We start from the raw sequence: 15,907 nt of genomic DNA on the forward strand, positions 1-15,907 counted from the left end.
CGTCAGTTCTGACTTTTTTCATCATACATAGTTCTACAGACCAAGGCCAGAATTCTAAGTTTTGTGATTTTGGAAAATACATTAAAGTTCATAATTTACTGAAAAATTTGTACTTCCCAAAATTGTGACACTATCCAACTAAAGCACCGATACACTCCGTAACATAACATAGTAGAAAGGTTCAACTGAACCAAAGTGATGAATGGTTCATAAATATTAGGCTCATTCTCCTAATTTTATCAATTTTCTCATTCTCAGCCTACATGTGGGTAAGGTACTATGGCGTATTACTTACCACAGTGATGGGATAGGCGGGGTTGATGATGGTATACAGCAGGATGTGGTTCGGCCGAGCCGGCGGCTCGCGTTTGCGTCGCGGCTCGCCCGCCATGTAATTGTTGCCATTACTCTGTGGACAAAAGAAACAACAAGTTAGTAAAGCAAGAAAAGGATCATTTGAAGTGTAGCTTTATGGGTCGGGGGACAAAAAGCTAAATGAAATACCATTCGTGGAGGAATGATATAAATGAACATGACATTTCTCTCAAATATGCTCAATTCCAGTGGAATTATTAAATTACCGTTTACTAAGGGAAATACGAGTACGGAAATAACCCGACGCCTGACGATAACGTGATAGTAATAAAGTACAAGGAATAGCAAGCGGAATTCAATCCCCCCCCTTTAAAGAACTAATGTCTAGATGTTTTAAGTTGGTTAGGAGAAACACCTCAAAGAGATAACGGAAGAATTTTACAGAAGTGCCGCTTAACCGTAAAACCCAGTTTAAGACCTGCAAGAAAAATCGTGCGAGTTGCATTACATTGCGGCGTTCGATTGACCACTACAAACTCGTTCGCTTTACGAACTCGCATTGTAATACAACTTGCACGTTTTTTATTACAGGTCTAAGCTTTAGTCTTAAATTACAACCAAGTTTTTCGAAAACATCCCATAGCATCCTTCACGGCGTTCTTTCGAACGATATGGCGTAAAAACGCAACGTATGTATTACAAGGGGGAGCGTATTGCGATTCGATTTCAATCCTAGCGAGCGTGAGAGGTTTTACGACAATATGATCGGCGGGAATAGGGCTCGGTGCGCGCGACGAACGTTCTGTCGCGTCTGCTAAATTTAAACGACTGCAGATTTCATCTAAATCAGCAAAATGTAATGGATGAAGGAAAGGCACCTTCATAACTTTTACAAAAGCAATACGTCTTTTACTAATGTAACTCAACTGGCCTTTATTTTATTTTGTGTTGTAATGTAATTTAAACTAAAAATAAGATTTAGAGATGGAGCAAAAAGAGTCCGTAGAACAAGCAATAACATTTTAACAATTTTATATTCTTCATTTACTGCACCCCATCGCTCAATCTAAAAAATGGTAATGGAATACTCGACAGAAATAACCATTACATTTACACAGTTCCCCGTCATATGTGAAATTGCAAAATAATGTCGCATTAAATAGGACCAAATGGACGAATACACATTTAATTGCGATGGGCGTGAAGGTATTCTTGATTTATGGCCGGAGCAAGGGTTACCACAATATAAATAAACATTTATAAAAATTAAAAAAAGAGCCCTTTTGTATTTTTTTATTAGTAGTACCACTAATTAGTAAAGGCAATCACTTAACAATTTTTAAAAAGATTTTTTAACTAACTAACTAACTAGTTTAGCTCAGTGACCCAAAATGAGTCTTGGCCTCCGAAACGAGAGCTTGCCACGTAACTTCACGCCAATTGCCGGCAATTTTTTGGTGAATATTTATATTTTATCGCTAGTTTTGCAGTTTTCAACAGAGGTTTGTCCCGAACCAGTGGTAGATTTTGGATGTTTGAAACTTATCATGGCCTAAATTGAAAAAAAAAAATTACTTTATTCTAAACATCATAATACAGCTTAATATTATTGTTATTATGTGACTTGTAATTTAATTGTCTTTTCTTTTTGTATTCTTGAATATCCTATTATCCTTATTACTACTTTTTTTTTGTTTGACATTTGTTTAGTGTTTTAAATGTGGAAAAAAAAACTGTAATGACTTGGGTTTTAACCTGTAATGTTACACTTTTTTTAATGCTTATTATTAAATAAATAAAAAAAACACATGATATGATAAAAAAATGACTGAGAAATACTATATTATCTTCGACGTCAGAAACTGCTTTTTTCATTACGCTAAAATTACAAATTAGAAAAGTTAAAACCCCGACATTTTTCATTACCTCCAAAATTTCCACACACGTCAACAGATTTGAACGAAACTCAGCCAAAAACTTTTGATATCTCAGGGATGGTAAAAGAACTAGAGGAAGGCAATAGAAGAAGTGGGTGGATGATCTACCGTTAGGGTTTCGAAAGGATGCGTCTATATACTGGGGACAACCTGATACGAACGAACGCTGGCTGGTGTCATTAACTATTTTTTCACTTCTTAAGCTCGTAAAGTTCGTGTTCATGCTGGGTCTAGGCGACATAAAATTACTTTTTATGCTCTAGTGCAGTGATTCCCAAAGTGGTCCAGGTGGACCCCCAGGGGTCCACGGGAGACTTGCTGGGGGTCTACGTAGGCGTGAACAAAAAATGGGGGTCCATAAGATGTTAATGGGGGTCCACGAAATTTATCTGCTTTTGATAGTAAAGAGCCAAAATGTAAGCATAGTTTTTATAAGGGCCTACCTACATTGTTTTAAGTACCTAACTAAGCAGATAATATTTTAATAGGGCAAACGACTCGACAGAACTCAGAAGCGACACAATTTTTTTTTTTTGGCGACTAAGAATGTGGTAGAAATGTAGCAGCAGGGGTCCACCGAAACCAGTAAAATTTTGAAAGTGGTCCACGAGAAAAATAAGTTTGGGAACTACTGCTCTAGTGCATAAAGTAAAATCTTCGTCTAAAACCAAGGCAATTAGGTGTAAACAGCCACAAACAAAGAAGTTTCTACTTTTTTTTATTTATTTATATAAAAGTAAAAATCTATCAAATCAATCAATATAGATCAATAAATAAATAAAAAATATGAAATATATAGTAATGCATGAGCAATACTATATATATGCTGAGCCGGGACCTTTTTATAGCGGCAACATTTCCTATTGTTATTGTTACTTATTATGTGTCATTGCTGTTATAAATAAATTATTTTCTTTCTTTCTTTCTTTCTTTCTTTCAATAAAACGTACATAGCTCGTTTGCCATAAGTCGAATAAAAAAAACAATTGTTTCCACTGTTGCCATTTAATTTTCTCGGCATCGAAGTGAAAAGCAGAGTGTAAAACTCGAGCATTAAACCTATTTTCCCCTCGACGTGTCTTTCCACCCTCGCCGTACCGGCTCGTGCTCTTGTTGTACAATCTACTATTTTAACAGTGAATAAACGGTTTGTATTTTAAGCCAAAACCCATCACAATAACACTAGCTTTTTTGCAACACAATCTCGTCTGAAACGGGCATCCCCGTTTTGAAACAACGATGCCAAAGAAAGACATAAATGTGTTTCATTTGTAATGGGAAAAAATATAATAAACAAAATGGCCGATGGCAACCCTGCTCGTGCTAAAACTGAACGCCACGGTATTATTAGATGGCCATAAGTCCGCAATATCTGAGTGTTGCATGTTGCAATTTTCATTTAACGATTTAGATTTGTTCATTTTATGGCAATGATTTATAATTTTCTCCAAGAATAACGGTATCCGACGGAAAATCTGTCGTTTAAAATGTAACTATGAAATTTACTGTAGATTAAAGTTACTGATTGTGACTGAAAATACAAGCAAGTGCATATGAAAATGTTTTTTTTTTGTCCCATTTGCTACAATATTGTGACAAGTTACCACGTGAATTTAATTAATTTGACGAAGGTTATTATTACTAAGTAAATAAAACTATATACTTGGTAATAATAATTTTTTACGTTATAAAAAATCTCTGAAAAAAAATAACTTTTGTATGGAGGTTAAGAAGACTTAACTTAACCTTCATACAAAACATTTTATTTTCATTTCCAAATTATTATTTTTTCCACTAGTATCGTATAAGTCATCATATCAGTAACCTTAATGTGGGTTAAATTATCGTACAGGATTTTTTTAAGATCATGTAGCTTTAAACTTTTCCGATTTTCACTATTAGTTATTAGAACTCGGGGGCCACGACTGTTGCAATGTGATGGAAACGTCGAGGTAATTCTAGCAATACTTTAGTCGCATGTCAGTCCGATTGTAATAATAACAAAAATAGTCGCCTGAGATTAAGTCACCTAGTAAATGCTTCGTATCAATATCTGTCTGTTGTTTTGATTTTATCTACTTTGCCAAAAAAGCTCAAATTCACGGTTCAAGTAAACAACAATTATGTACCTAGTGTACATGTAACAAATGGTTGGACGTATAGGTAGTTCGCGACGTCCGACGGTATAAGACAGGCCACCGATTTAGGCCTACATTTGGAGAGCGACGGGTACGAAAAGAAGCCTGATCTTACTGACATGCAACTTAGAAAATATTTTACCTGGATAGAGATCGAAAAAAATCAATTATTTTAAATTAAACTGCGTATAACTTACCTTCCTAAAGACTCTACTAGGGAACATCTACTTATTAGAAAACAGTTATTTTTTTTACATTGTTTTGCATTGTACTTTAGAATTCGCACAAGAACACTTCTTAAGCCTTGACCTCCGAATATAGATAACTTGCCCGCAATTTCACGCAAACTCAACGTAATCGATGGGACGGATTCAGTAAAGGTAGTCGTAGCCATTTGGAGAGCATTTCTCGGAAACCAATCTTATAATTCTCGCAGCTGTACAAATTTGGTATAAATTATTTTTTATGCTTAAAACAATGCCCATGATATTATTTCCGTCTTGATAAAAACTAGGCGTGTTAAGTAAAATGTTCAAATTGAATTGACTTAAATGATTCGTTTTACCTTTTTCCTAGAACAGCTCAGGGATTTGATAAAATCGCTATGAGAAATGATGAAATCCATCGGCCATTGCCATAATTCTATCATTCCCCTAAAACGGCTCGGAGACTTGATCAAATCACTGAATTCCGCAATGGAAATGATACAACGCGATGTTTTTTTATCATATCCTGGGACTTGATCATATTCCTCAGGTATTTGGTCAAATCCCTAAATCTGTTTAGGAATTTGATCAAATCACTAGACGTGTTTAGTAAAATGTTCGAATCTAGTTGACTTAAATAACTCGTTTTATCTTATCCCTAAAACAGCTCAGGGATTTGATCACATTGCTAAGGGAAATGAAGAAATCAATCAGCCATTGCTATAATTCTATCATTCCCCTAAAACGGCTCGGAGACTTGATCAAATCACTGAATTCCGCAAGGGAAATGTTTTTTTATCATCTCCCGGGACTTGATCATATCCCTGAGGAATTTGATCAAAACCCTGTTTTTATCATTTCCCTGCGACATATCTATCTATCAATTCTCTAAGTGTCCGCACACATAGAAGCGTAACCTTAAGCGCCCAATCACATCACCCTTTAAACCCGGCTACAATAAATCTGAAATTAGCAAGACAGGGAGCGTGCGACATTAACTATGACAACAGAATTAATTGCAACAAACAACTAACTATGATGCTCGGCGCTCAACAAACGCAATAAGACACGGGTGTATGAATATTCAATGAGCAAGTATTCGCTGTAGAACAAGTTATGAGAGATAAGCACAAAGCTCTCTCGAAACGGAGTTGCCTTGAGATTGTCATTGCACTAAATTTCTGACAAGTGACACTAGACGCTAAGGGGCTACTAGGAAGTTATAATCACACCGTCCCTCCCATTTTCCTATCAATTACTGTAAGCGTGAGAGGAACGGCATGATACAAAGCTCGAATTACCAGCTTTCAGTGAAGGTAAATAAATTGATTGACAGACTTTTTTTGCGCACTGAAGCCTCTTTTTGACTATATAGTTATTATTGGAGCAGTAATAAACATTTGTTCCCGATCCTCTGGGTTGTGGCGTAAAATCAGTGTTTTGCTCCCCCGAGCAATGTTGACCACTGAGCCAAGGCCCTTTTGCACTGCAGCGCACACAAGTAATATGAAATGTTTACTTTTAAGTCTGGACTGATGTTTTGTATCCTTGTATCTAATCTTGATTGTGTGTGTTTGCAGTACCAAATAAACGTTTTTATCTATCTATCTATCATATGTTTGTACTGTGCAGGGGTGCTCTCTGGCACTAGAAGAAAAAAGTTCCAGTTGTCTCGCCATACGTGTCACACCGACTCACTTTAAAGCTTGAAACACGCGTCGGGCTTCTAATATACTCTCGTTAGTAATCCCCTTCTTACGCCCCTTAATGCACAATGTACCATTTTACACGCCATACCAGACATAATTGTTTTTAACAGTCGTTTAGTATGATTACGAGTACTATCATTTTAACGTAGTCCAACTTTAAGAACTCTACCCAGCTAGGATGACAAGTTTCACTTACTTCCAGATGCCGTATTGATCACAAAAGTACAGTCAGTTGAAAAGTGCCTATTAGAAAAGGAGTTTTGACAAATACAATTGTTAGCACTGTCCCGCTGCCGCGGCACAGCGACACCGCCGCCACACAAACGGGTGAAACGTTATTCGGGCCGCGATCTAATTTAGTTACTCTCCTAATTCGCTTCCGAGCCGGGCCGGAATCTAAATACCAGCCTCGGATGTAACCTTATTAGTAGGTTTGATAAATAATGTAACCCTCCGTACAGGCTTTCCATGCCCGTGGGAGCAAAATTTTAAGCCTAAAGGTCTCTACACATTACAACGTATTACACCATGACCGTCAAAGCAACGTGTCACGCAAAAATAATATTCTTTGTATTGTTACGACGGTGGGTTAGTTAGGTGATAAACTTTGATCGTGTTTTTCCGTACTTTGGAGGTGTTATCAGCAGGCTGAAACACTGTTTCAGGCCGTTTCAGAGGATGCTCTATCACATATTAGTTTATCAAAATTTCACCCAAGTTACCGTCGTTTTCAGGCGCCTGAAACATGTTTTCAGTCCGTTTCAGGCCACCCTCTATCCGATGACGCCATAACCTGAAAACCCGTTTGAAGTACATTTCAGTATATGGCGAAATTTGCATTAGGCGTGAGAGAGATAGCACGATTAGAAAGAGACAGCTATACCGAGACCATTCGAGAAGGTTTGTGACAAGGATAGCCTATATATGAGAGAGAGACAGACAGATAATCCTATTTCCGGAATATTCTAGTAACTGTGTGAGAGAGATAGCACATGATGACAGACACTACTCGTTTCCGGAACATTCGAGATGTACTTTGTGGACCGATTCACTGGGGGTATATAAGCCGGGCGAGGTTGCGGCGGAGTCAGTTTCGAATGCGATACATCGAAGAGAATCAAAGCGACTAGTAAGTGTAATTTAGAGTGCGATATTACTGTGAAGTGTTTTCAAGTGTTGTGTAAATTAGTGACAGTGTGAAAATAAATCCTACTCTTAACCATCGGTGTTAAAAGTGCTTTTCAATCACAAACCCACCCCTCGAACGTAACAGTATCAAAAAGTATGAGACAATATAAAAAAAAAGAAGAAACTATGAGACTATGCCCACTAGCACGTTTCGATAACCAACCGTCGCCGTCGCGTGTCATGTATGCGTTTGACATTCCATTTCAAATACCGTCTGACACGATCCTAATACGATGATGACATGATACGGTGCAGTGTATAGAGACCTTAAGAGCGGTTACGTCCGATCCGAATTCGATTCGAATCCGTGGAAATACGGTCCGAAGTGGTCGAAGAACTGTTTTTATTTTCAGTAACTTTAAACATTCAATAGGAAATAGAAATAGAAATAATTTATTTGCAAGAATACGGCTAGTTACAGGTCTTAAATTATGTTAGGGCATGCGTACTCAACCTGCAAGCAAGTGTGCATATAATAGCAGAAATTCATCCGTAAACTATACATAAATGGAATATTACATTATGTTGTTGTGTAGGTCAAATAAAGTTAACTTCTCTAGGACACTAGCGGCCTAACTCATACTGTACCCTTAAATTAGCAATGTGCACCAAATTGCAAATGATTTAAGCCGGAAAAGCCAGTTAGGTTAGAATTGTGACCTACACAAAATATAAATGCTGCCAAAAAATGGGTTAGGTTAGGTTAGAACTGCGACCCTCACAGAACCGAAATCCTGCCAGAAAAGTGGGTTAGGTTTGGTTAGAACTGCGACCCTCACAGAACCGACATCCTGCCAAAAAGTGGGTTAGGTTATGTTAGAACTGCGATGATTATATTAAATAAGTTTATGAATAAAGAAATTCTCCCAAATAACATTATGGGATAGATAAAATCTCAGTGTTGACATTATGAGTAAAAAAAATCTAAATATGTATCATTATGAACAATGTAGGTGATAGTAAAAATAATTATTTTAAAAATATATAACGAACAATTTTCGAAGAAATGATGATTATGATAACAAAGCGGTATTATTTTAAATAATCGAATAAAAATTGTATATGAGCCAATATGGACCCTTAATTGAGTATTGTATTGAAAGAAAGAAAGATCAAACCAAATCAACCGACATACATTCTGATTACCAAATCATGTAAGTAACGAGATCTTACGATAGCAATGGAAAACCATGACAAGACGAAAAATACACTAAAAGCCTCATTCCTTTTATCAGAACGTCAATCTAATAAAAAAAAACGCGACATACCCCAACCTATCAAAACTTATTCGAGATTGATCATGTTTTTCTTAGAACATGAAATATATTCCAATTCCAAGTTAATTTATTCAAGAGACTAGCTTATGAGTGACAGAGGAGGCGGCAATTGCCAAAATCACGTTTCAAATTTACACGCCCGTTTGCGTAAGCATTATTAATAAGCCAATGATAATTAACATTATTGATTGGTGATATTGTGTTTCCATGTAGGGTTATTAAATTATCTCGAAATTAATCCATCCTTGCGAGTAAAGTTATATGAATAATATCCCGCTAATATTATAAATGCGAAAGTTTGTATGTAAGTATGTTTGTTTGTTGATTTGTTACCTCTTTACGTCCAAGCCACTGAACCGATTTAGATGGAATTCGGTGTACAGATAGCTTGAGTCCCGGGGAAAGACAAAGGATAGTTTTTATCCCGGAAAATTGCAGTTTCCGCGGGATAGCGATCAACGAATTCTTCCCAAACGTAGTCCTGGGCAGCAGCCAGTATGGTGAGTATGTTTTGTGACAAGCAGCAATGGGTCTAATTTCAGTTACATCATACAATTATATCAAAATCTCAAATCACACTTGACTAATTAGTTAATTACCTATTCGTAATGAAAATACAAACAAACATTTGTTTACTTAAAATTACAGCTTATTTTCACCGAAAAGCTTAATATTTTTAAGTAAGAGCGTTTCCAACTCATTTGCGTATATTTGCGAGCGATTGAAATATTGTCGAGGCAATAAAGATACCTTCATTAACGCACAGATACAGGGGCGTCATAAAATCTGAGCACACATCGGCCTAGTTATTCGACAGTCTAAGTGATATAGCAGAGACCAAGCTTTTATTTCACTCTTACCGACAGTAAAACTATGTACAGACAACGGATAACTTTAGATTTCACTAATTTCACATTTAATCTTATAATCGTCGTCGGTCCCTATATAAATGCATCTCTCACCTACTCCAAAGTCGACTGATCAAGATCCTTTGAAAGAATAAGGTTGCCTTTGCCTCTAGAACTATCGGTGTAAACGCACCATTCAATATCGAAAATACAAATTGAAATATAAATGCACAGAAAAACTTGAAAAATAAGATCAGCGCTGGGAATCGAACCCAGGTCCTCGGCATTCCGTGCCGTGTGCTATACCGCTACACCACCGCTGGACAACGATACAGACACGAATTTCTCCTATGCACCTCATATTTCAGCTTGTGTTGTTTCTTATTTAGCCACTTAAGCAGCGACACTAGCGACATCTATGCCGTAGCCCTCATCGAGAAACTTTTCGGCACTCCATCGGAACTAACCGCTCACCCGGACAAGAGATATCGTTATTAAGCAATCAAATTAAGATTGGTTTTTTGGAATCTTTTTGTATTTTATATTTCAATTCCAAATTTTTTTGTTACTTTTACGGTCATCCCGTAAAACCTATATGGAAACCTTTCAATATTAAGTGGCATTACACACTGTCATGGAAGAGTGAGACGAAAGCTCGACTCGAGCCTCGCTCCCACATCGCTCCGAAGATGCCGAATACTCTCACACCGTTTTATGTCAGGGATGGAGACGCTTATGAATTAAAGATCTCACATTCATATGGGAATCGTTCGTTTCGGGTGGACATAAAAAATAACCTATAAATATCCGTTTAAGAAATGAAACAGTACTGTTACCCAGAAAGAGACGCTAGAACCAATATTTGTTTTCAGAGGAAAATAATGGAGCATTCACTGAAAAAAAGAGATTTGCCAACAGTATAAAAAAAATGTTTCTTGTAACATAACTTGATTGACTACAAAACTAAGGCCTACTGGTAGCTAAAAGTCCTACAATGTTTTGCAATATTAGCATTATTTTGGTTCGTAATTAGTAAATTTTGGCTAAACGTCAAGTAGCCAAACTAGTTCAGCTATCCTTTGTTTTTTCACTTCCTTACACTGGCCGAAAGGAACTTGTTCATTTTGTGCGATCCCACAATAAGGTCATAGGTCTTAGTTCATTCGTTGTTTGGCTAGCATTATCCCATTTCATTTGGGGGTCGGCTCTCCTCATCATTCTACGCCAAACGCGTCTGTTCTCACTCATCGTGTTATCCGGAGCCACTGACGCAGTTTGACCGACGATGCGGTGCGAAAGAGACAACTAGCGAAGCTTCTAGTTCTAGTACAATAAAACTTAAGTGCGAAAGGAAAATCGAATATAAAATAGAAAAATAATTGCAAAAAGACAAGTTGCCACCACTACAGTTCCTTTTATTGCATATACCGAAACGATTCCTATTCATTCTCTGACTAAAGGACTGAACTAGTTCAATGAGGGCTATCGCAAATGAATTCGCCGCTAGAGGCGCTAGTGTAGCGTGAGGTTTTTGGGTGAGCTACGCGGGTTTATTTATAATTAGAATAATTTTGTGAATATTTTGCAATATCTGAAATTAATTATGGCAAATATGCGTTCCGGGGCAATGAATGTCTGTGTTCTGAGACAGTTTTGTCTTTCGGAAACCTTTGTCCTCCCTTTTTTCCGAACAAAACGGGGACTTTGCAACACTGTGGCATGCTCGATATTTTTATGCTACGGTTTTAAGGTGTATTAAATATGATTTTAATCTAAACTTTGTTTTCACGCCCGTAATAACAGACTTTGAAAGCCATACTTAAAAACCTCACGCAACAGTGCGCCATCTAGTGAGACAAAAAACGATAGCCCTAATTGACCAAATGAAGAGCAGGAACAAGCCTGCTTACTCAACCGAGGTAAGCTGAAGCCGTATTATGCGGTCACGCTTGACTGCAGTCACCAAATAAGGATGCGATGACAACACCAATCAACTGACGTAGTATTTTTTTCGAGCTATCGAATCACGATTTCCCGATTTTTCCTGTTTATCTGTACTTTTTTAATTTACCTGTTCTTATTATTACTTTGCACTCCTTAATTATAAAATTTTAAATAATAAAGATTATTAACTAAGTAATTAAAAAATATTGTAACTTTCTTTTCCCTGCACTAAACAGCTTTGTTCAATGGTGTTACTATTATTTCTAACATCGTAGATATATCGTGATAAAAAGTAGACAATGTTATTTAGGAATAGTTTATAGAATTTTATTAATAAAACCATATTTTTGAATTGGTTTAGTAGTTTTTTCTTTTTACAATCAACTGACCAGCATATAGAAAGAGCCTTATAGAAAGAGCAGGTAAGCTTAAGATGTAACTCGCATGTAGCAATTGTTTCAGAGATTACTCTCTAATTAAAAAAACACACAACGGAAAAAAAAAAAAAAAAAACTCAATAAATTGCACGTAGGTCTTAGTTTAAGCCCCAACACTAAATTATAGTCTTTTTTTTTGTTTTTTGTGTGTGCTTGTGCGTGTATGGATGTATAAACATTGTGTAAACAAGCACAGTGTCACAAGACCCTAATTTATGTATTAAATCTCGATATTTCCTAAATCCGGCCAAAATCCTGAAAAAACCCCCGAAACACTGACATTAACTAACCCTTTCAGCGTCAATTCCTGCTGGTAACAAAATACGCACTAAACTCGGAAAGGCAATCAAACCATTCACTATCCATCCAATCTAAAGCACCTTAAATCCTATACGGCTCCAGCGAACTTCCCCTTAAGAGCTCATCTTTAAATCGTTCCTTATTTGAATTTCACGCCTGACTGGCGCCTTATAGCATCCAGTAACTAGCCAATATAAATTCAGCTCTATTCGAACCGCCGGAACATTGATTTCGGTTTGGCGCGATTGAGGTTTTTATGGCATTCTAAATGCGAATAGTCTGGTTAATTTGGAAGAAAATAAGGTCCTGCGCAGTGCATCCATTAATGTTGATACAGTTCTTAATATAAGACAGGTTATTATCAGCCTCTTTGCATTAATGAGGCGTTTAAATTTAAAATTTGAATTCGCTCGCTGCGGCATCATAGGTACACCCGGATCAAATAAGATTTAGCCATTCGATAATGTTGATTTCATCTGATCCTTATTCATACTTTATTAATTTTATTTGGGGCATCAGTAGGCTCAGTAGCAATACAGTAAATTATAATGGGACTTACATACACAGTCACCTGCATTAATATCTGCCACAGTGGAGCTTTGCTGTATCAGTTAGTTTATGCACGCTTTGTTGTATCAGATATGTATTTATGCTGGTGACTGTACTAAACAAAAAAACGCAATAACAGATGTCCACAGAAATAGAGTTTTAAGCGAAGCATGCTGCACAAATTTCAAATAAGCTGATCTAAAGCTAAAATCGCGCGACCTGCGACGACCTGGTTAAGATCGCGGGATCGCGGGAGGCCTATGTCCAGCAGTGGACGTCTTTCGGCTGACATGATGATGATGATGATGAAAGCTAGAATCTGTTTTGTTAGTCCGTCCACATGAGTGAGTTAGTGTGTTTGAGTATGTATACGTGTGTGTTATGTACAGAATGTTCCTAAAAGCTACGCTAAAAAACAAAGAGGGATGATAGAGCACTTTTCTGTAAATTCTAGTTGATCGTTTGTAACTATCATGATAATTTAGAAGTTGCAATATTGTCGGCGGAGTTGTTACTTCCTATCTGGCTTACTTGTCTTTTGACTTCTTAATATGACCTGGCGCTAATGTCCTCTTGATAGAAATAATTCATTTTCGGTAAAAAAATTCGGGTACTTCGAGAACGATAAAATTTTCACTATAGTTTAATTGGGTAAATTTGTGGTTAAGAAAAGCTAAATATAGTCAAAATACCACGCACAGGACTTATCACGCTAACACACACGAGTAATATTTATCTCGACGTTTCGGCAACATTACAGTGGCCGTGGTCACGAGTAGACTGAAGTGTGGGGTGTCAAGTCTGCCTAGCAGCGCGAGTCGCGAGTTTAAGACATTATAAGCAAAATATAGCCCGTCAATTAGATTATCATAAAATATTGGACGTGTTATTTTTATGTCAATCAAACAATAACCTAACCAACAAAAAGTTGGAAAACCCCCGACTTTGTGTGTGGCTGAACCGATTTTGATGAAACATATCTAAGAACCATCGCTAGAAAACCTGCTTTAAATTAAAAAAAAACCACATTCAAATCGGTCCATCCGTTTAAGAGCTACGGTGCCACAGACAGACAGATAGACACACACATAGCGGTTCAAACTTATAAAACCCCTCTTTTTGCGTCGGGGGTTAAAAATGACAATGATGAAGCGCGTCAAAGCTCGGGAGTGGGGGCCCGTGACGTCACTCCTTAGAAATAATTGTACGTAGGTGTGACGTCACACGTAACTTTAACCCGCTATTTGTATTTTTTTTAACTGACCAAAGAAAAAATGTGTCCAATCTATCAAGGTTTTAGGGATCTAGCCTCTTACCTTGTACGCTTGTGGCGCTTGTACACGTCCGTTGTTTCATCGGACAACGGAACGCTTTTTTTGCCGGACTTGCGGTGTTGTATGGCTAAGTCGCCGGACAGTGTCCGCTGCATGTACACACATTCATTGTAAGCCATGTACAACACCGCAAGTCCGGCAAAAAAAACAACGGACGTCTACAAGTAGCCTAGCCCTCTTAGTTCCAGCAATAAAAAATAGTTGTTAATTTTCGCATTTCATTAAATCACTCCGTATAATAAAATTGTACTATGAATTTATAAATTCCCGTTACCAAATTCATTACACAGAAGATAAAGATATGCAATACGATATTAATTCCGACATTAATGTACCGAGCTACATGCACCGCGTAGCTTTATGTGATGCGTTAGTCCAATAAAATGAAAGCTACGTTAACGTTATAATTCACTGATCCAGGAGTCAGGTGTTACTTTGCAGAAGTAATTGCGATGCACTAGTAGCAAGGTAAATATACTATAGTTCTTATTGTTATTGTTAGGCTATTCTCTCTCACTGCTGAATAAAGGCCTCCTTCCAATACCACTACTCTGTGTCCACTGGATACAAGGGCCTGTCCTTCAAGAGGCAGTCCAGTTCATCCCACCATTAATTTCTAAGTCTGCCATCGCCTTTTCGAGTTGGTGGGCGTCCACTAGGTGGCTATCTTGGTCTTTTACTCGTCCGGCATAGTTTATTGACATAGGCTATTTTAGAATTCAACTCAAACAGCGCACGCATGCGTTCTCCATCGCTACGTGCTACGGAGTTTTCGTAGAAGCGCCTACGAGCACATCGTAGCATTTACATCGGTCGTCTGCAGTTCCTAAATAAATCAATACATAAATAACACTACTTAGGTACCTCTCTTTTCAAGGTAATTTAAGTACCTAATTTGAGTTTAGTTTTTCTATTTATACTATTATGTAACACTGTGGAACATGACTTCTATGTATTGAGGTGGGCGTAAACAGCTGCGACTCAGTTTATACTAATGCAGCTGCTTACGAACTTTCTGTTTTTAAATAACCATGTTATTATGTTCAATAAAAATCTTTAAATCTTTAAATTTATAGTTAAGTACCTCCTTTAAAATAAACAATAAACACATTAGGTAATATAATAAGGTAATAAGAAATTTACAAAAGAATCGGTAACTGTGTATACAAACAAAAAATCCTACAGTACTGATCGAAATTCGGAAAACAATTAAATGTCAGGCAAAATTAAATTACCTTGTCAAATATGAATATAATTTAAAATAAATATATCAATAATCGGTCATATTAAAATGTGTCAATGTAAATAATATACATTCTATACTATAATGTAAAATACTTTATAGTTTAAGTCCGAGGGTTAGGACATAGTACAGATTTTACCCTGAATAATCGCTTAGTTCCCACGGGACGCAGACGAAGTTATAGGAAATTAAGTTCTTTATAAGATTCACATAGACAGGCGTCCAATTGGCCAGTTCGAGTTTCGGTGTGAACGACGAGCCTAATGACAGAGCGAGCGCGTGAATAGAACTCATTACCGCTAAATGCGACAAAAGACGAGAACCTTTTGATGGAATTTTGGTTTATGGCTTTGTCTCTTTAATCCGATGTTTTGACATCGTAGTTAGCCGGAGAGAAAAAAGAAATTCGATTATATTGGAATTTGTTTTCGATGGAATGGAACAAAGCGTTTAGGAGTAAACGGGCCTTTGCTAAAAAGTAT

General features: G+C 37.1%; 1 protein-coding gene across 1 annotated transcript in view; it reads right to left on the reverse strand.

The window, feature by feature from the left end:
* Positions 1-15,907, reverse strand: part of sm (heterogeneous nuclear ribonucleoprotein L) — a 455,512-nt gene that overhangs the window by 313,854 nt on the left and 125,751 nt on the right. The window contains exon 3 of the mRNA XM_074109858.1: positions 296-409. Within this exon, the coding sequence (XP_073965959.1) occupies positions 296-409 (114 nt within the window). The remainder of the gene's footprint in view (positions 1-295; positions 410-15,907) is intronic.

The sequence above is a fragment of the Choristoneura fumiferana genome, chromosome 29 (assembly GCF_025370935.1).
Source record: "Choristoneura fumiferana chromosome 29, NRCan_CFum_1, whole genome shotgun sequence".
Lineage (NCBI taxonomy): Eukaryota > Metazoa > Arthropoda > Insecta > Lepidoptera > Tortricidae > Choristoneura > Choristoneura fumiferana.